Source organism: Seriola aureovittata, chromosome 6 (genome assembly GCF_021018895.1).
Source record: "Seriola aureovittata isolate HTS-2021-v1 ecotype China chromosome 6, ASM2101889v1, whole genome shotgun sequence".
In the NCBI taxonomy this organism is placed as follows: Eukaryota; Metazoa; Chordata; class Actinopteri; order Carangiformes; family Carangidae; genus Seriola; species Seriola aureovittata.
The window spans coordinates 11,791,161-11,812,961 of record NC_079369.1 but is presented as its reverse complement, the minus strand read 5'-3'; the positions used below and the strand labels follow the sequence as shown (position 1 = coordinate 11,812,961).

The following is a 21,801-nucleotide window of genomic DNA, read 5'->3' as shown; positions in this document are numbered from 1 at the left end:
GAGTCCTTTGCTGCAAAATAACTTTAAATCCAGAACCTTGTGCTGGAAGTAAGCCCCTGTCTTACAGAATAACATACTGTTGAGTAAGGGGTCTACATTTCTGAACATAATACCCAAGACAGATTGAATATTCAAACTGGGCAGGCGTGTTTATATATTTAAGCACAGAGCGAAAGGACGTTAATTTATGGAGAAGGGCCTTTTTTTCGTGGCGACAGCATGAAAAAGAGAGGCAGCAAACTTAACTGTGTATCATCTGACGTTCTACTCGGCTTGAGATTTTACCTCATTGCAGCCTGTTTTACGGCAGCCGTAAAGCGATGGAGCTGACAATAATGATATGAGATAACTGAACAGTGCAACGTTACTTTACAGATTTTTGTGTGTCTGAAGCTGTTAAATCCCGACAAAGTTTAACATCTCCAATTTGCCAACTTCGCCTTCGTCGCCACGTCTAAGTAAAGTGTTTTATTAATATTCAGTGTCCTTCTGTGAGACGAGAAAGCGACGAGAGCCAGTGGAAGAAGAATTGCTTTTAGCCAGTCATTGCCATGGCCTCCGAAAGCGGCGATAGCAACATGGATAGAGAAATGATTCTGGCCGACTTTCAGGTGTGTCTCTTTTGTATGTCCCAAATATTGTATTCAGTAGTTACTAATCTGTCCGCTGTTGTTGAATTACCCTGTGTTGCTGTCAACAACAGTTCACACGACCTGACCGCCGTCGTAAACACCAGACCTAAGCTGGGCTGAGCTTCTGTGGCTAGCACAGCGAGCTAACAAACTGACAGCTTGCTAACTGAGTCTTAGGGCAGTTATTAGCTGAAAGCTCGCTAACTAGACAGTGGGAGTCCAAAACTGCCAATCTAAACAGTGGCATAATTAGTGTTTCTCGCTAGTTTCAAGTGTGCTTGCTTGACAAATAACGTTGATCTAGTTGGCTAAAAGGAGAGCTACGGCGCTCACGTTATCTGTCAACTTGTTTACACATCGCCAGTTGTTTTGTCCGGTTTTCTAATCCTCGTCAGAAACGTTGACTGTCCAAGATACCAGGTTTTTAGCCCAATTTGCACGCAGGGAAGTCTATTTTGATCATTAAAAAAAATACAGGCTACCAAGTATGCCTCCTTTTCTAAATGGCAGTAATATAGCGTCCATGATAGTTATAGCTTTGGACGATAGGGTGAGAGATATGTCCTTCATTCAGATGAGGACAGGCCACAATAGACGTGTTGTTTAATTAAGCCACTAACAACTCCACTTTGCAAAGCCAGTTCATAGGGTTCAAACCAAAACAGTTTCAAACTTAATTTCTGTCTGTTTACCGCTCAATTGAATAAATTTAATGCAAATTTCTAAAGAAGACACTACACTTTAAATTTGTGTCCTACATTTATAGGTCTCACATAGGGCTACAATGCTCAAATAGCGAGGTCATTCTCGTAATGTCCTCATGGTTGAGCTAATCATTCTACCTTTACAACAGCCTTGTGAAAATGTGTTTCAGATGAATGCAATGAGATACTGTATGATGATAAATTTGGGTAATGTAGTGATTAAGTGATATGTGATTACTGGAAGTCTGGTTAAGTAGTGCAACAGGGTTGTGTTCTGCATGAGATGGATGATGTTCACTTAAGTGAAACTGAATTAAAAATGACCAAACAGTAATATCTTGAACAGTTATATAAAATATAAATATATAAAATATCTTAATACATATATGCAAGCAGACACCAAAACAAATAAGCCAAAGTCATGTAGACTTATGACTAATGGCCAACAGAAATATATACACTAAAAATATTGTGCTTAAAAAACATACATGTACATACACAACAGAATGAGAATTTATGACTGTATGTTTGGAAACAGAAAGCAGGATGTGCAAAGGCATTTTTATATGTCTTTTTTGTAGGCCGTTTAAGCTATCATCACTTTGAAAATAAAAACTGAAATCCTGCCTTTAGGGTGACTTCAACTGGGCATAATTCTCCTGGTTCAGTTGATCACTTTTTGCTCAGAGGTGACATGAAAATTGGTCAAGTATTTTATTGCTCTGTTTTACAAGAAAGAGGATGTTAACAAACAGATTAAACAGACTGATTCTTTAAATTTATTATCTGCTACATTATCTGCTGTGTATGTCCTTTTTACAGATTTTCCCTGTCAACACTTTCAGCTTGTTATTATTAATGGTGCTAAGGTGATAAGATGATCACATCCTTGGTTTTAGATTTATGAAATATTCTTCACAAGAGTTAATAAACTCATCCTCAACAGGTTAATCGTCCTGTTCCCTGCCCTTAAAGTAAACCCAGGTCAACAGTATCATCCACATACTTCCGTATATGTCTGTTTCTCTGCTGGCTCCTATAGTTCAGGAAAACCAATGCAACAGGAGTGTCTAAATAATACCTTTTACTCAAACACTTTCTTTGTGTTCTCCCTGATATCCTATCCATAATCCATCCAATTAATAGTATTAGTAAAGCAGTTTGCATCATCAAATCCTAAACCTGCCCTTTAGCTAAACTGCATATTGTCTTATTGGGCCTTTTGCCCAGCTTCTCTAATGATTTCATGACTAAACAAGTGCTCTAAAACCACTCAACCATTTGGGTGATCTTGTCTTTGGCACAGGTACAAAAAAATACTGTTTCCACAAGGTTGGAATCACATAGCGGAAGATGGCGCTCAACTGCTCTGCACAGAATTTAAGCAATTTTTCTCAATTTTTCTCTTGCTCTGGGCCTTTTCGCACCTGCATGAGGGATATCAGCTGTTTAACCCTGCTGGTGTCAGCTCACAATTTATTGTCATGCTGGTTATGTTTTGCTACTTGAGATAATTTATTTTGATTCTGTGTCAGTTACACTAACAGAAGGATCAGTTCAAGAAAGGACATGATGCCTTAGACTTTGGATCTTCTGCCTTATTTTGCACTTGCAGAAGATTACAAAGGGCTGAATCTAAGATATCATTAAGCTATAATTGGAATTGGTATATCCTGATGCACTTTGTAGTATCGCAGTCCTTTTTGTACTATGAAGAATATACTTTGTTTAGCCTGCTTTGCAAGAGGTAAAGGTACCCTTTTGTACAGGATACAACTTCCAGCAGCTGAAAACTGCTACTTAAACGTACTTGTATGCATAATGTCTTTTCATAAACCTGGAAAATAAGTCAAGGCAGAAATCAGAGGAAATTGGTGGTCTTTTTTTGATCAAGACAACACTGAGTGGCTGTTGTCCTTTTGAAGACTGTCACCACTTTAAATATTGTTGTTATGGGTACTGCCATAGTGGTTAAAAATGTTATTGTTTATTGATTTATTGAGAAAGATCAGTGTTATATATAACTGCAGTATGTCATACAGTGCATTTTTCTCTTGTAATTCTGTTTTCTTTGTTTTTTCCTTTCACAGGCTTGCACTGGAATTGACAACATCGCAGAGGCAATCACTCTGTTAGAACTAAATAACTGGGATTTAGTGGTAAGTTCATTATCTGTAGACTTTTGACTTTGCTCTTCGACAGACAGGCGTAGTCCATCTAGAGTGCAAGTTCAAGAGGGCAGTTAACATCTAATAACACACTCTGTGTAGTTTTGTAATGGCCAAATTATTTTCCCCAGTATGTTTTGTTAAGGAGGCAGAATCTCAACGGGACTATCTCTACTGTGGTGACTGTGAGAGTGTCCTGAGAGGAGTGGCAGAGTAAATATTGATTTGTGAGACACTGTGAGAAAGAATAAGTCCTGCTAGGTTTGTATTAAGTCCTGATGAGTCTGAAAAATAAGTAGCCCTTAACCGTGAGATGGATACTGGAGGGGGTCAGTCTATATTTAGACTGATGCTGGCAGGAGTTCATAACAGGCAGCAGCAGCAGCAGCAGCCGCCGCAGCCGCTGCAGCCGCCGCAGCCGTAGTCCAAGCAATGGCAGGACTCACTGGACTCACTGCATCTGTAAATTTGATGACTCGCAGTTTCTCTGCAGTAGCTGGTAGTTTTTGTAAATACTGACAAAAAAAAATCTGTTTGTGTGTATATGCTGTGTGAGTAAGGGGATGGTACGGTCTAAGATCAATAGGTAGATTCATTAATTATCACATTTACTGCATTTTCTTTTTTCCATTGTATATTTAACTTTTATATTTATATTTTATTTATATTAGTAACATCCACTCCTGCAGTATAATCCACTCCTCCAATGCCCATCTGTGTGGTCAGTATGTCATATTTATGCTACAATATGGCTAAATACACTGTTTCGATCTCAATCCTTACACACAATGCGCACTACAGTGCCTACCTGATGCTCTGCAATCTGTCAAAACCATGCAGTCCTAGCTGTAAGTAGCTGTCTGTCATGATTAAAATCACATATTTCTCTAGGTTTGTGAATTGCTGGTAACTGAAGTACACAACTGAAAAAACATAGGTCTAGTTGACATTGTAATGTGGAAAAGTTACATATTAAAACTTTAACTTATTATTTTAGGAAAAGCTCATGTTACAAATAACATAAACAATGGCTTCATTGCATTCAAGTGTCCCAGTGAGCCATGACAGTGTGACAGGAAGGCAGCATGCACAATACCAGGGTCCTTAAACTGAAGCAGCTAAATGGAATTCAGCCATCATTCATTTTATTGTTTACACCTGTGCTTTTCCTGCTGTGAGATGTCAAAATATCTTTTGCGAGTCATACCCTCTCCTGTTTAAATTTACATATAGCCTTGTATGTTGATGATCAATGTAAGTAATTATATAAAAATATGAAAAACAGAGATTAATAACATAGAATACACACATGATTATGCAAGTGAGTTGAGACACTCAAGGACATCCTTACCTCAAAACAAACATAAGAAGAAAAAAAAACTAAATTAGCAAAATGCCAGGCACAACAAATTCGAAACTTGGAATCTTCAGTTACCAGACTCTTGTTTAGTACTACATTGGACTATTTATGTTTTTTCCTGATAAGCACAGTTTTTGGCTCCTTACCGACAAGGCATGTGTGGCTTCCTGGTAAAGTGATCTCGCAGATGTCAGTGTTTCACATAAGTGGCAAAAGACAACGATTTGATGCTGCATTAGAGGTCAGCTCTAAGATGTTTAGTGGGATTGAGACAATAGTGGTGGCCATGTCATTAACTTCATTGCACCTTAATGTTTCTTGAACTTCTCTGAACAATTCTTGTAGAATGACAGGTAGCTTTGTCTTGTTGAAGGTATTCATCCATTATCTCATTGGACTATGGACACTTTTTTAGGTTGTTTTTCAGTGTTAATGTAAGAACCTCACACCGTGCTTTTTTTGCCTTTACATATTTTTATTCAAAAATGAAAGGGATATGGTTAGAGCAGCACATAACAACTTCAGTTTGCTTGTTTTGCAGTGAGGAATAGTGAGTGTTTGAGAGAACCAATTGTCCATTCAAACAAAAGCTCAGTGCAAAGCTGACAGTGGTTACTGTCATGTTTGTCCTTTCAGCTCTGTTTGTTCTGTTGCTCCATCCTTCTCTGTTGCATTTCGACAGGTTTAGTCTGAAGCCTTTCAGCCAGCAAATATCAGACACTCTCCCTGTCAGTCTGACAAACATGATGTTACAGAATCAGCCAAAATATAAATGGTACATTTTGCCAGGTTGCATGCGGCCTGGGTAGTTGGTCCAACCAGTCACATTTGCAGGTGATAAGCCACCAGTTGGAGGTCCCCTTTACTAAAAAAGAATATATATATATCTATATATATATAGATATATATATATATAAGTGCGGCATGTTGAGTTTGAGATTGGAGTAAGACACTTACAACTGGGTGAAAAAAAGATACATTTGACGTTGTGGTCCCACAATGTTAATTTAACTAAGTTTTTTTAAATTATTTTGGTACAAAATATACTTGATACCAGAGCACCATTCTTTTTGACAATGTATGAAGCAAATATAATACATATAGCAGTCCCTGTCTTGTTCACAGGGCATGATGAACAACTGGTTGGCATGTACCTTATACAAAAAATACTTGCTAATTATTATGTTACATCAGAATTGGGAAGACACAATTTACAGAGATGTGCCTTTGTATATCCAAAAAGCGTTGACCAAATTTATTGGAAGTTTGGAAATGAGGATTCTTTTAGTTTCCGTCAAAATATTTTATTAATAAGATATACTATGATATCTGCTAGTCTAGGCTGATTACTGTTTTGATTGTTTTTTTTATAAATAAAGATGGGATAGGTTGACCTTTACAGGATAGAGTCTACTATAGTAGCAAAGTGCTGCCCATTGATGCAATGCAGCAGCTAAAACAAGAAAATGTCATTGTATTCTGTTGGATAATTTACTTCTGTTTTATTACAGGCAGCCATCAATGGAGTGATACCACAGGAGAATGGGATCTTACAAAGGTAATAACCCATGGTGCTACACCTTTACTGTAAATCAGAGAAAATGTATCAGTTGACAACACTGACCGAATGTTACCTGACATCATGTGTATTATTTTCGACTTTTCAATGCACTGTTGTTCTTTCTGTTGTCAAATGGTCATATAAAAAAAACTATTAGAGAATGCTAAGGAGATATGTGAATAGTTGGTGAGGGATTTGGAATATACACCACTGAGGGGTGACATTTGTGACACCAGTGTGCATCACTAACGTGCAAAGCGACTTTCAAAGAATACAGGAAATGTGAAAATAAAGTCTGATTGTATCAACAGGAAGTTGAACTTCTTACCTTGGCAATGACTAGGCAATGTGAAGTTGCAGGTTCAGTGTCTGTCTTAATTTTTTCCATTAACTTGTACCTGACTTGTACCTAACAGTGGGTATAATTTGTACACCACTTGAATAGGACAGAACTGATTGGAATACATTTTCTGCATCGCCTGCTTCCATGATGAAACAAAATTTTGATGTTAAATCTTCAAGTAATTCTTGTTTAATAGAAACATGTCCATATAAATACATAGCCAGCAAATAACACTTACTTAGATGCTACTGAGATGGAGGTTATTGCTCCTGCTATGGTTTCTGCGTTGCTGTTTAAGAGAGGAACAATATAAAAGACACTGCAACTGCAAGGAAATTTTCTGCCAAGTGTGGAGTTGTACACAGTTTCTGAATAGAAAAGGTTTCTTTAAGAGGCTTTGTGCCCTCCACTTTCCTTCAACGGTTAGTTGACACTCATGAATGCAGTGAGCTGATCTGAACCCACTCAAACTGGAGACGTTCTGTTAAACCGCTTTATTTTGTGTACACACTTGTGTGCATGTGTGCGCATGCATGCATGTGCTTTAGTGTGGTTCAGGCCCTTGGGCCATGAGAATATTGCTGGTCTTTCTCAAGGGCACACATTGCTATGAATGGGGGCTGGCTGGCAGTGTGACCAGCCGCCAACACATTTACTAAGTGGCTGGCACTGGTATGAGTAGGCTGGTGTTGCCCAGTAAACAGACTCTGATGACGTGACCTGAGCTGGGGCCAGTTGGAGGCCATGCCAATGCTCTTGTCTAAAATGCATTTCCCTCCTCCATTGTGTCCTCTTCAGTAAAAAGATTGAAAATTAAAAGAAGCTCACCTTGTAACAAATCCTTCAGGCCATCAAAACATTACCTGGTAGGACTTAATAAAAAAGCTGAATCCTCTGTTGAACTTAGTCTCTGGTCCAGACACTTTGTCCATGGGTGAAGGGCTCAGCTTTGTCTGCTTTAGAACACGTCCTGGACTGCACAGGGGAACACTGCCATCTAGATGTAGGGCAGCATGCAACTAGGCCCAAACAGCAACAACGGACAATTTAACGGCCTTCAATGTTACTGTGCCAAGTTTAGGTGAAAGTGCACTCAGGATCCCTTTTACTTGTTTGTGAGAGTTCTCGCTTTAAATTATTTTTTTTCCCAGATGCTTTTGAGAATTGTAAGAATCCTCTTGGCAGGATCTCTCAAGTTTTTCCTTGCTATTTGGAGTAAAATCTGGCACTACTTCAGCCGTCTCATTTGAATATCATGCCTTTCTCCCTGTCTACTCATAATACGTTTGTGACATGGTTGTACTTATTACTCTGGTTCACCTTAGTGGTAGTTTTATTTTGTGCTGAATAATCAATAACAATCAATATACAAAATACTGCCATGTCCATTAAAAGTCCCAAATATTTACATTGTATTCAGAGTATGCCTTAAATCCTTTTTCATGCCGTTTGCCATCTATGCTGTTTCAAACGTTCAGATGCTTTCATGACAAAAAGAGGGATTAATGTGTGTTTTTGTATTAATTTACTCATATGCTTGAATCGAAAAGGTAACTTAATGTCTGTTACTCACCCAGCCTTGACACATAGTCTCAGAAATTGGGTCAATATTGAGAGACATCAGTATGTGATTGTTAAACATTAGTTAATTTTTTTTCTTAGGTTCAGCAACTATTCTACTTGTCCAGTAATAATTTTAGGAAGGACTTGGATCTTCAAATAACTGGTTGTGTTAAAGTGTGTTTGTTACTGAAGTGGTTGGTGGAGGAGACAGTTACAATGTGCTACCATTTGGTTTGGTTAATTCCCCCACTGTTGGCCCAGTCTGTATGTGGAGGTTTTGTGGCTGTTGACAGTCGACCTACGCCTCAGGACAGTGGCCTCTCCACTGTGGTGGGCCAAATAAAATACAGCCTTTGTTAAAAAGCCTGAGTCTGGCACCCAGTTCTTGCAAGACAGTTGCTGCTTACACTTCAAGGAACAAAGGGCACACTTTGTTCATGGTCAAGAGTAAAAAGACATTATTTACTGTGTAGTGTGAAACATGGGTCATACACTGAGCAAGCAGAAAAGAGAAAATAAGCAGATATTGTAAGGGAGGGAAGCATTTGTTGTTTGCATTTTTTTCTGTCTGGTTTCTGATAGAATCTTTTATGTTTAGACTGCTTCTTCTAACTGTCCACTTCTGTCTTTTATGATCTGACATTTTTAAGATATTGTATGAAGTCTGTGCACTCAATCATCCACGCCATCAGTAAACTTTTCATTTCTGTACAGTAACTTTTCCAGTGAGGCGAGCCAGGCCAGCATGTACGGACCTCCTAGCCAATCAGAAGCAGCCGATGCAGCAGCTGGAGGTTCAGTTCCTCCCCCTTCTTCTTCGTCATCGTCCTCCTCTCCTCCATCATCCTCAACTTCAGCTTTTTGCCCAGTCACCCCCACCTCCCGACACATTGTAGAGCGTCAGCCCCGGATGCTCAACTTCAGGGTGGAGTACCGGCAGCGGTCTGTAGAGCTGGTGCTGGAGGAAGGCAGCACAGTTGGTGAGCACCACACATACACACTGATGGACATACTGTGTAATACTCATCATAATGTTGTGCATAAATGTTAAGATGAAATATAATTTTTCCTCTGGTCTGCATAAATTTGATTTACAGGAGAAATCAAACAAATCCTTGAAACAGAGCTTGGAGTTCCAGTGTCCAAAATGCAGCTGAAGGGTTGGAAGAGTGGAGATGTATCTGATAGTGTGAGTTCATAGACCTTAAAAATGTTTTTCACAAACATCCAAATGAAAAAAGACCATGGACCACTAAGAAAAGACAAACAGCATTGGAGATACGAAGAGACATGAGCTAAACCTGTAGTCTTTTATATTTTCGTCTTTTGTTTTGTTTTCGCAATTTGACACTGTACTCTGTGTCTTAATCTAAATAAATGTGATTTGACTTTTTAGTTTAAAATTTTAGGTGTGTCCTGTAATGAACATTCACATCACAGTGTATGTTCATTCCCTGCCCTGCCTGTGCACAGTTACAATGTTGTACTGCTTAATGCTCTTTTGCAGACAGATCAAATTCTTTGTAGTATCAGAACATAGCATGTATTAATTAGTTCTACACTGTTACTCAAAACATCCTATAAAACCATGAGGGTGTTCATATTAAACATTTGTGGCCACGAGTTCACACCTCTAGCCCTCATGACCTTGCTCAGTTTACCAGGCTGCACACAGGCCTGTGGCTTATCCCACAATTAGTAAAACTATTTTATGTTCCAACAAGCAATAGTTCTCATTCCAACCAAGTAGAATAAGGGGCTCCCCTCAAAATATTCATCAGGAGATGCAAAAGTTTTAAGAGCACGACAAATATCAATTCAGATGTAGTGGACCCTCAACAATAGTCCTTCAACAAATCACTATCTCCACAGTTCTTCAAGTTGTATGTATGTGTGTGTGTGTATCTATGTGTGTATTCAGACGCTGCTGAGAAGTTTACACCTGCCCAAGAACAACAGCCTGTATGTCCTGACACCAGACATTGCCGCTACTGCCAGCACCAGCAAAAACAGGTATTCAGTCCAGCACTCTCTTACTCTTCTTTATATGTGTAATCTCACAATAAATCCTCATCTTCTCCACATCCTGTTGCACATACACACACACACTATGAAATACTACTGGTACTGGCATGAGTGTGGTATGTGTTAGTGAACACCAGGTGGCGGTCTATATCCAGTTATGAAGAATTTGCTGACAGAATCCAGCCAGAAAATTCCATTTTCATTGGTATATTAAGAGGCATTTGACCCTCTGCTGCACATTCATTTTCTCACATCCTCTGTGACATTTTGAGAGGAGGTTCTACTGGTATAGGCTCTGTGTGTTGTGTAAATAATAATTTTCTTTCCCATATTTGTATCTTTAATCCTGACATTGTTGCTTGCTGAAGGTTGTTTTGCATTTTATTCTTTAGTGTGGATATGATATCCACACTTCATATTTATTATTTGTTCCTTTTTTCAAAACCCATCAGTCTGTCACATTAGTGATATCACCCAGTGACAGTAGAGATATGTTGAGAAAGGTTAATTAAGCCAGTGTTCACCATACAGAGCTTGTTGTGTTCATCTCGGTGAATGCGTGGCAGTATTAGCATCCTTACCTTGTGAAATGTCAGGCAGCTCAGTGTCAAGTCATTGAAGTAATACAATCACAGGTGGCAGCTGAATGTGTGATTGTCCTTTCATCAGTGTCAGGTAAAGATTATCCGAATAAGTCATATTTCTCCTGTCATTTCACCTGTTTATTGTTGGGTGAGCAGGAGCCTTTTTAGTTTTAATTTGAGGGGCATTGGACTTGTAAAAATAAATACATGTGAGGGTCCATACTTAAGAAGTAGATATTTGTATTTTGTATTTGTGTACACATGTTTTTGTTTTTTTCGTTGCACTGCTACTTGCTATGTATGTTATGGCTGGAGAGCTTGAGATCGTTGTGCTAATTTGTGTGTGTGTGTGTGTGTGTGTGTGTGTGTGTGTGTGTGTGTGTGTGTGTGTGTGTGTGTGTGTGTGTGTGTGTGTGTGTGAGAGCTGGGTGTCAATGTCTTGTGGATTGCAGACATTTCTAGGCCAAATTAGGAAGATGAGGATGTACTGTGCCACTCCTGTAATAATTAAAGGAATGGCTCATATTTTTAGAAGCCTATGCTGCTCATGATTATTTGGCCTCACTCTGATGAGAGTAATGTCTATTAACAAAAAAAAAAATCAATTCAACAGAGATTTTTTTTAATTGCAAGCAATGCCGTTAAACAGTTGAATTTTGTACTCTTAATATTAATAAATTTTGTTGAAAGTAATTTTTCGTGAGACATTTGAGAGCTGTTGTTTCAGATCCAGTTCACCTGCATTAAGGATAAGAAACAAAAGGCTAACCTAGAGGCTTAAAGACAGCTGTCAGTCTAAATCCTGACTTAAAAAATCTTAATAAAATATTGTTTAAAACGCTTCTGTTTAGCATAGTTGTGAAGTTCACCCTGGGACATTTTTCAGTATAACTTTCTCTGATTGCCAAATTTACTATATCTATGAATTGTTTAAGCGTAATTGCACGTCACTGGGAAAAAAAATGAGATAGGATCATAATAATAGATCTTTTTACAATTTTTAGTTTTACTTCTCTCAGATACATGGCCTTGATTATGGAGAGATGTTTATAATCTCGCATCTAATGGCCCAAGTTTGTTTGTTGACAGTGGATTAAAAATAAAAATTGCACTGTAGCCCTCCCCAGAAGTCATCTGGCAGTTTGCCGCTTTGTCTGCTAGTTAGGCTAAGTGGTAGTTATATTGAGTTGGCAGCTAATGGCCCTCATCTCCCCAGTCTTTCCTCCCTCACTCTCCCTTCTCTGCCTCTCCTCGTCTTTTCCTCGTCTTCTCACTCCCTCACTTACTGCTGTGTCTTTTTAGCAGCACCGTTGCCATTTCTCCAAGTGTTATCACTATCATTTTGGGTGTCAGGAGCTCATTATTCTGTGTCAGCTATTTTGGTGGAGGACTGTTGGGGCTGAATGGAGTGGGTGAGCTCCAGTGTATATGCACATGCATTTGTATATAAATGTGTGTGTGTGTGTGTGTACGGTGACCCTGCTGTCATACTGAGAGAGGATAGGTGACAGATCACAGAATATGGGGGGGGGGCAGTCCCCTGTAGTGGAAGCAGACGAACTGTTAGCCTGCAGTAAAAATAAACTGTGGTCACACCGTATATCTACAGCACGGGCAATTTACTGTGCAGTGTGTGCAAATTTGTTGCAGTAGACAGAGCTCAGCGCCAGTAAAGGCCTCAACCTAAAGTTTGCTGGTAGGGACGCACATATTATCGCCATAGCAACTCCAGGTTCTAATGTGTTCTGCTGAGATGAATGATCTGATCTTTACCTTTACCTAAATCCACTATAGTAATCACAGTTATAAGCCTCCTCCTATAAACCACAGTTATTTCATTTTTCATTTTATTCATTTTTACAGTATTTTAACTCTTCCCACTTTAACTATTGCTCAAGAAGACACATTGTCTCTATCTGTTGTCTCATTACTTTACTTTGTTTTGCTTATAAGAATTTGTAAATTTCCAACTCTGGTCACTCCTTGTGGTAGTATCAATTGACAGCTTCATGACATGATTATAACTCACCAATACATAATGTTGCTTGATGAGACTTTATGATTAATTATGCGTAATATACACATTTAACGGTGCTAAGCTTATAGTGGTGTGGTTCGGTATTTAAGGGTGAATTCTGTGTTATGAAACAAAGATTAACATCTGAAAGGGCAGGAAAATGTGTATTTACTTACAATTTTTCTCAGTAAAAATGTGTTGTGTTTACTAATGCTATTGTCCATTGTTTAACCAATATTCTCAGGTAATCGTAAATTATATATTTTGAATTAGGTTAATGAAACTATCACTATCTGCTAAACTATATTTGCTAGTTTGTTTTTTTTATTCTGAAAAGACAGTTATCCACCTAAATTTAATTTCACAATGTTGATTTGCTTCAAATTGTTGCTGAGTAAAAATGCAAATTTCCCATAAATGGTAATAACCCTGGCAATTACTTTGTAGAGCTTGGCTCTTGCAGCACACACACCTAAACCAAACTGACTGATTAAATAGTGCTGCACCATCATTATGATCACACTGAGTAAACTTCTCTTAGTTTTCTTGTTTGATTAGAAATAAATCTTGAGGCTTTGGGAGATTTTCCTTTGAGCACCAATCCATCTCAGGTAGTTATTTAGTTAGCGATGTGATGTGCAGTTAGTACTGCGGTGTTAAAGCCCGGTCTGAGGAAGGTTTTTCTCTGTGGCTATGTTGATGACTGTCTGTGAATACAAGAGGGTGTTGAGGAGGAGCTAATCTTTTGCATAAATGATGAAGGCCTGATGAATATTTCAATGGAACCTGTTTCCTTCCTCGTTTATTTCTCCGCTTCAGCTCTCAGCAAGCATGTTTGCCAACGAAAGGTTATTTTAATTTGAACCCTCAAAGAAATTTCAAATTGCAAAAATGATTCATTAGCTTTTGTGTGTTTTTATTGCGGCCTCCTGTTCCCCCACCTCTTCCTCTGTGTTTCAGCTATCCAATAGCAGATACACAGATGCTTCAGGGAGATAGCTAACAGGTTAGCTAAAGCAACCCTGATGGGAAGTAGCTAACGGTTAGCATGCTGATTAACTTTGGGACAAGATGGCAGACCAAAACCGAGCAGAGCCAGAACGGTTTCGCATCCTCCTGCTTTGTTGTGGATGTAAAATGTGGAGGAGGTAAGGTGTGTGTGTGCTTCATGACCTCCTCTTTAGGTATTACATAAAAGATGATCAGTCGGCATGTACTGTCCTGGTCAATGTGTTTTTAAGAGTTGAGATGAGATAAGATGAAACTGAGATGAAGGGAAATGTTGGAAGTGTTTAAGTGTGTCTCTTAGCAGTTGAAAACACGCATTATGACAGTGAGTATGCATGAGTCTGTGAGAGGTTGGGGAGAATGTGTATGTGACAGAGTGTGTGTATATGGGTATTTATGTTTTACAGGCACATGTCACAGTGTGTGCGCGCGTGCGCCTCTGTGTCTGGCAGTGCTAGTTTAATAAGGTCTAGAGTCTGCTCTGTGCCGCAGGGACTCACAGCTTAGGCGATGGGCTTACCTCAGAATGAAACCAATCTGTTTAGCCTGCTCTTCTCCCCTGCAAAACGCTCCATTTTCTCTGTCCATAAAGTTAAATGACATTTTCCTCCCGGCACCCTTATGCCATGTCAAGTACCTCCAGAGATGTTGCAGGCCGACCTTAGTGTCACAGAGTGTGTGTGTTGAGTGAGAAAGAGACCTCTGAAGGCAGAAGCAAACATGGAGACATCCACATTTCAACCCTGTACTGCTTGAGGGGCCTGCTTTTATCAGAAGACAGCAGCTTTGACAACATCAGTGGTGAAAGCAGTCCAGACAAAGGGATATTAGACTTGAAACATGGGTGTTTTGTTTATTTATGAACCAGCAGGCCTCTTCAGACAGATGGGAAATGATGAGGGAATGACTCACTGTGAATGGCAGTTTTTTTTTTTTCCCCTTCTGAATGCATTTGATATTTTGAGTTGCAATATTTGTACTATAGAGCGCAATAAGTGATCTGATTTTTCAAAGTAAATCTTGAACAGAACTCTACCCACACACACACCAAATGGCTCATCGGCCTGCCATAAATGACTGATAAGATGTTCCTTCTTTGCTTGGAAGGACAGAGTAACACTTCCGCTCAGTTTACCCTCTATCTCTGTCTATTTAGGGGTCTAGCTGCCTGCCAGAAGTAGCTCGGGACTGTGTCCAAACATAATCATGATATTAGCTAGATCCTTATTTATGTGTCCCTACCCCTTCCATTTCTCCTCTCTCTCTCGCTCTCTCTCTCGCTCTCTCTCTTGCTCTCTCACACATGCACACACATCTCTCTCATCCTTCTGCTCAGCCCTATTACATATGCATCCATCCTTCCCACTCCACACATTTCCAATCTTCCCCAGTTAGCTACAACAAACATTACATTTACATATTGATTTCGCAGTTTTAGTCAATGTAAATATGCTGTCATTACAGTAAATTTGAGCTTCTGTTAACATAAGCTCGTCCAGATCTGCACAGATTAAGGGTGTGATTGCATAATTAATGTGTGCGCTACATATTAATTCCCCCATCCCTCTCTTTCTCTCAACTCTTCCTCCTCTCCTTGGGTTCTGAGCCCTGATTAAGTGGCTGCTTCGGCCCTTAAGCCTCCCATTGATATTCAGCCTCACAAACCCAGCGTTTGCTCAAAACGCTACTTAACCTCACAGCTTATTGTAAATGAAGCTTCCAAAAGTTGATTCCCCCACCTCCTCCTCTCTACGTGAAACACACAAAGTGTCTACGTTTGCATCGTTCACAGACAGCGTCTCTGTCACTGCTGTAAGCAACTGAGCAACTATGATGCCAGTCCAGAAACTCTGCTCTTTTAGGCCTCTTGGACAGGTCGTGTCTCCGCTGCCATGTCTGTGCTCAAGAAGTACATGGCATCCACTGTGATCCCATAGACATCTCAGACCAGTGGTTGCATCTGCCCACCAATGTTGCATGTTTCTCATACTTTGAGTCAAAAAAGATTTTTAACATATCATTATGAATGAATAGACTGATTTATAGATTATTTGGTGGTCCACTTTTTCATTCTGTTGGAGGTGAGATATTATGGGATGTCATGTGGCATGTTGTAATAATATTCATTTCAACTAAAGCTGAAGAATCTCTCACCATGTTAAAACTGATGCAGATGGAGATAGTGGCATAGTTTAGGAGTGTTGCATAGTCATACATTCATCAACAGCTTACATCAGCCTGCATTATATATGAACAGATAAGAATTATAATTGATATAACTGTAATGACAATATAGTCATTATCATTATGTCAGTTACAGAAGACAGGCAGTGACTGTGAAGTAGCTAAATACAGCAGTAATCCAGCAGCATCTGCTGAAGAGGTACTGTATCATGATGCACAATAATGGCTCTTGATTATGTGCTTCTTAAGCTTGAGAAAGAAAGTAGTTAAAGAGCTGGTCCTTGACTTGCTGCATTGTCGACTCAACTGAACTTAACAACTGAAAACTGATGGAGTTGGCTCTGTTTCACAAAACAAATATGTTTTGAAAGACAGAAATCTGACTGGCAAAGTATTTGTGGAGTCATTGATAAAGGTCAACAACCCCAGTGAAACCTGCAGATTTGGTAGTTAGTTTTACAACTGTATTGTATTTCACAGTTAAATATTCGTTTATTAGCACTAAGGCAGACTGATGGACTCCATGCTGTTACTTTGCAGGTGGTCATAGCTGTGGTAACCTGCTGTGCTGAGCGCAGCTTTGGCCAGGCTTGTTAAGACACAACCAGTGAAGTGGGCGACTAGCCCCCTGAGGAGGCACCCACCTCGCAGCAGGCTGCCACTAGTTGACAAGTTTCAGCTTGCCCTTTCCTTGACTCAGTCGCTCTTAGTGATAATGTTTGTTTTTCTTTGCCCCCCCCCCTTCCCTTTTCCTCTTGTTGGGTCATAATTCTGCTTCCCCTCTTTAATTTGTTTTTTTTTCTCCATCACTTTCTGTTCTTGATTTATTTTACTGGGTTCATCCCTTTTTCTTACTATTTCAATTTTTCCCTCCTCATTTAGTGGTCTCCAAGAGTCGTTAAACCAGAACTTCCTGCTGGTCATCAGTCACCGCGAGGCCCAGAGGGACTACAGCCTCAACTTCCCCGGCTCCAGAACCATACAGGAGGTATGACACCAGCATGCACAGAGACACAGACCATGCAGGACATCACAAAGTCAATTCATATGCACAGACGCACACAAAAGGCCTCAGTAACTCACCCACAGACTCTCACATACATAATATTATCGTACCTGATTCTGGTTTCCCATAACGCAGCTTTCATTCCATTTGCCAAACATTGCTAGTCTATCTCAGCCATCGATTCATTATTCATCACAAATGATCACATTTCCAAGCACATAATTACTCTCACAGCTGTACAACCCCCTCTTTTTCTCCCCACTCCCCCTACACTGCGTCTTTCTCCTTCTCTCTCAGCAGTCTCAGCAGTCTAGGAGGCGGTTTAAATGACTGAACATTGTTTGATCTAGGCATGCAGGAGCAATGGAAAGAGACAGAGTCCATTCATTTTCTTCATCTGAAACTAAACAGTAGATTTGGCAGCCTATGAAACATTTATAGTTACTCATACTGGAGCCAGTGTGAAGGCAGTACACCTCTCTGTCTATCAGTTATTGCTATCACAGCTGCAAACGGATTAAAGGCTGAAGAGCATGAAAATATATTTGTGTGCTTGCCTATGTAGATGAGTAAGCATGTTTGTATATTTGGGCTCATGTGAGCACTCCCCTACACACACATATGGGTATTACCGGCCTGTACGGGTCCTGCTATACTCCCCCCACCCCCGCACTTTGCTGAGGGAGACCTGAGCAGGCATCATATATTATTCACAGCGGGTAGCCTGCCGTCACAGGTGAGAGGAAATAAGCTCCCCAAAGACTGATCAGCTAGGACAGAGAAGAACTGCTCTTGATTTTAGTTCGCATGTAAATGAAGTAGTCATTATTTGCACCAAATATTGTATATGCGATTGGAAATATCACTCTTTAGTTTTCGTTCCTATGGTGGCTGGGCAGTTTGATTTCCTGTTTTTTAGTTTGGTTATCCTTTATGGTCTTCATGTTTTACACTGAGTCTATTTACTCTCAGGCAGCAGTAAAAGGTGTTCCTGCTCTTTTGCTCATGGCAGTGTAGGTGAAGATTACACTAATAATAATGAGGCTACTAGCAGGGCTTGTAATGGTGCTAATTGAACAGATTAGTACATCCAACATCTGAACTGGAGGAGGCGGTTTGCCTCCCTGGTTTTCTACCTCTCCTCCCTCACTCTTTCCTTTTTCTCCTCCCTCCGTCATCTCTCTCTTTCTCTCTCACTCTTTTCTTAGGCAGATGGTTTTGATGAGCACCCACTGTGAACCTTAAGTGTTTCTGCTGGGATTACAAACACTGGGGAGGGGTTCCTGCGGTGTGGGAGGGGGGAACCATGGACACAGAAAGGAGGCAAAGGACTGTTGGCTTGGTGGGGGTGCTGTAAGAGGCCATAGGGGATAGAGAAGGGACAATGTGGGCTTAAACAGGCCTCCATGTCGTGGTCTTTTCCTTACGCATGCTTGTCCTTAGGCATCTCAAGGCCCCCTGCAGTGAAAATGAGGCCCAGAACTTTAACCTGCATAGATCTGGACTCTGTTTGCCCCATGTTGGCCATGCTCTTTATATATTTACTCTTTGGCAAGGGAACAGGCTTCTTTCCTTCTTTATTACTGTAATGTTTTAGGAAATAATATATCATTAAACCACGTCTATACACCATTTAGGGACTGATTCAGATGGTTCAGTGGTCTGTGTGTAGATCTACAGGTGCAAGTATAATCACTACAGGCGTGAGTGAGCTCAGTGATGTTGCTTTTGAATAACTTATGATGTTCATAGAAAAGACAAAGAGTTATACTATGGAAAGCTGAGATAAAAACAATAGTAAGATACAAACAAAAGGGGGAGTAGTGTATTTCTGTTATCATAACAAGACTTAAAAATGCAACAAAGAAGTAACACCATATTCAGCCTGCCTGACTCCCCTTTCTCCTCATACTGTGTCCACTCACAGACACATATGGACTCCACTACAGAGCACCTTTCTCTCCCCATTCTCCCTTTTGTCTTAGATGAAGACTAGCCGATGGTCCCTGCTTGTGCATATCAATAGGGATAGAGTCCTGTCTTCTTGTTTGTCTTTACCAAAGGCTCTGGCTTTGCCTTGTGGCTCTCAGGGAACTGCCCTTGCCCCTCCCTTTCTATCCCTTCATTCTCCATCTTTCTATCCCAGTGTCCCCTCTCTACCTTCTTTCTTCTCCATCTCTAGAGCACAGGGCTGTGTAGACTCTGATTGGCATTACCAGACAAGAGTGTGGGGGTAAGTTGCTGGCTAGCTTCTGAGCTAAGCTGGAGAACAAATGTTTGCCAGGGAAGTAGAGGGTAGAATAGGGATGGCTGCTGGGTCCTGAGCTGTCCGTGACCAGACCAGTTGTCCTGGGGATTTCCCTCCTCTACTGCCCCCCGGGGCTGGTCCTGGGCCCCATCCCTGCTCTGCAGCTGGGAGACATATAGGAACCAAATGCAGACAGAGCTACAGAGCTGAGAAAAAGAAGGCTGGATCGAAAAGGGAATGAAAGAAAGGCATCTGGTGCCTAGGGGAGATGAAGAAAGAGAGCGAGAGAGAGCTTGTGACTGTTTAACGGAAACCTTTCCTTCTCTTTGATTTGCTTCCAGCCAGGGATTACAGGCAATTGGCATTTACAATGATTGGATCATTAATTTTGCCGTGAGGCATATTGCCAGCAGCTCAGCACCACAGCCAGTCTAGCTAATGTTGTGTATAACTGGCTCGTACACCCCTGCCTCATCTCAACATGAACAGCAGCACACAAATCAGCAGCACTGTATTTGATTTAAATCCTCCTCTGCTCTGTTTTCCTTTACATTTTAGCTTTTTTATGTGCAGGTCAGGTTGATAGATTAATTTCATGAGTTTCTTATGAGTCTTTCTGCTTATTAAGATACACAGCCCATTGTCATATATTGACATTCCTCCAGTACTCTATTGTTTTAGGTCAAACAGGTTTTAGCTGGTTATTGTAAGTAGGAATTTGTTATGTAAAATGTGTTCCATGGAGTCAAGGATTAAATATAATTGTTTTTGATTTGTTGCAGTCTAACTTATCAGTAAGATTGCTGTTTTGGCAGACAGGGGGCAGCATTAGACAGTATTGCTACCTCTATGGTTGCTGCTGTGGCCAACACATGCATTGCTTTGTAGCCGGGGACTACAGCAAAGACTTCGACTACCTGGAGAGGCTAGGGCAAGGCATTGTGTCACCGTGTTATTCGTTTACTGTATCCTGTAACTTACTTTATTTTTCTGTGATATGGTTGCATCAGATTCTCATAATTGCACCATACTTTTCATAAGACCAGAGAAGACCAATGTAAATATCTAGCTACAGATTCTGGTGGTGTAGTTTCAGGTGGGCAGGCCTGCTGTGTAGCTGTGTTTTCTTTTTGTGGTGAGATCAGGTTGTCTTCTGCCAGGTGTCTTTTGCTGTCTGTCTCCACTCTCCTCCTTCTCCTCCTCCTCCTTCTCCTCCACCTCTCACCTCCACTCTCTCTGTGGTGGGCGTTAGTTTGTTGTTTCTCTGATGCTGCTTTAACCTCTGACTGCAGCCTCTTCATTACTAGTGTTTATGCCTCTCCTTTCCTCCCTTTTCCCCTCTATTCATCGGCCGGCCAGCCGGTCAGTCAAATCCCTGTAGTCCGGCTGGTCAAACATAGATATTACACTCTGTAATAACACTGGCCACCCGCTCTGACCCTAGCCTGCTATCCTGGCCATAGCTTCTCTTCATAAGGATAGGCACCGAGCAGTGTGGTGTGGGATTTACGATAGTAAGACAAAGGACTGTGCCATTCATTTATTATTGTTCTTTTATTTTTTTTCTCAGTTTGTTTGTACTGCAGATTGCTTTGCTGTGCCAGGCTGAGCACAAGTAAATATCATTTCTTTGAGAGATTGATAACTTATATGTACTGTTGCCCTGATAAAGGGATAAATTCAGATTTAGATATAGTCATTTCTTGAAACAGGCCATTATGTGCCTGTGGTTTTAGAAACCCACACAAGTACATATACAGATGCAAATTGTCGTAACATTAGAGTGTTAAGGTTCAAGAGCCCAAGTAAAGTCTGCCCCCACAGTCTTCATAGTTCAGTGTTTTGCAGCTGCTTTCCTGCTTTGCTTGACATTGGCTTTGACTTTGTGTTTGTAGCGTTCTTTAAGTTTCCACCTCCATGATCAGTAGCCCTGCATATGCCCAAGGATCCATCTCTCCTCAGTGCTTTTTACAAAGACAGGATTTGACCCGTGTGTGGAGGGATCTTTGTTCCACAATAGACAGTTTTCTCAGCATCAGTGTCCAGCCCTGCGGGCCCGAATGGCAGACTTCTACTGAACAAATCCATTCAAATCCACGGCCGCCAGCGCTCAGACGCCGACGGGGCTTTGATCAGCTTCGGCTGGCGCACATCAGGCTGGCGTTAGGGCTTTAAACCAACAACCCACTGGACGGTGTAACACGGCGCTCGGTGGGACAGGCGTTGCTGGCTGCTAACTGTTTAAAAGCACGGAATGTTATTAAGTGATGCAGATACAGCGTCCGCGCATGAATGGGAGAAGAGAAATACTGTTCATTTCAGAGCGTGGGGCTGTTGTTGCTGGGCATTAGCTGTGGCATCTGAAGAATGCTGATAACACTGGCTGTGTTTTTTATTT

At 40.6% G+C, this 21,801-nt stretch overlaps 1 protein-coding gene across 1 annotated transcript in view; it reads left to right on the top strand.

The window, feature by feature from the left end:
• Window positions 1-316: 316 nt before the first annotated feature.
• faf1 (Fas (TNFRSF6) associated factor 1) overlaps window positions 317-21,801 on the top strand; it is a 59,591-nt gene continuing 38,106 nt past the window's right edge. Inside the window, exons 1-7 of the mRNA XM_056379048.1 lie at window positions 317-611; window positions 3,427-3,495; window positions 6,376-6,422; window positions 9,046-9,311; window positions 9,429-9,520; window positions 10,253-10,344; window positions 17,032-17,137. Coding sequence (XP_056235023.1) covers window positions 552-611; window positions 3,427-3,495; window positions 6,376-6,422; window positions 9,046-9,311; window positions 9,429-9,520; window positions 10,253-10,344; window positions 17,032-17,137 — 732 coding nt within the window. The 5' untranslated portion in view covers window positions 317-551. The remainder of the gene's footprint in view (window positions 612-3,426; window positions 3,496-6,375; window positions 6,423-9,045; window positions 9,312-9,428; window positions 9,521-10,252; window positions 10,345-17,031; window positions 17,138-21,801) is intronic.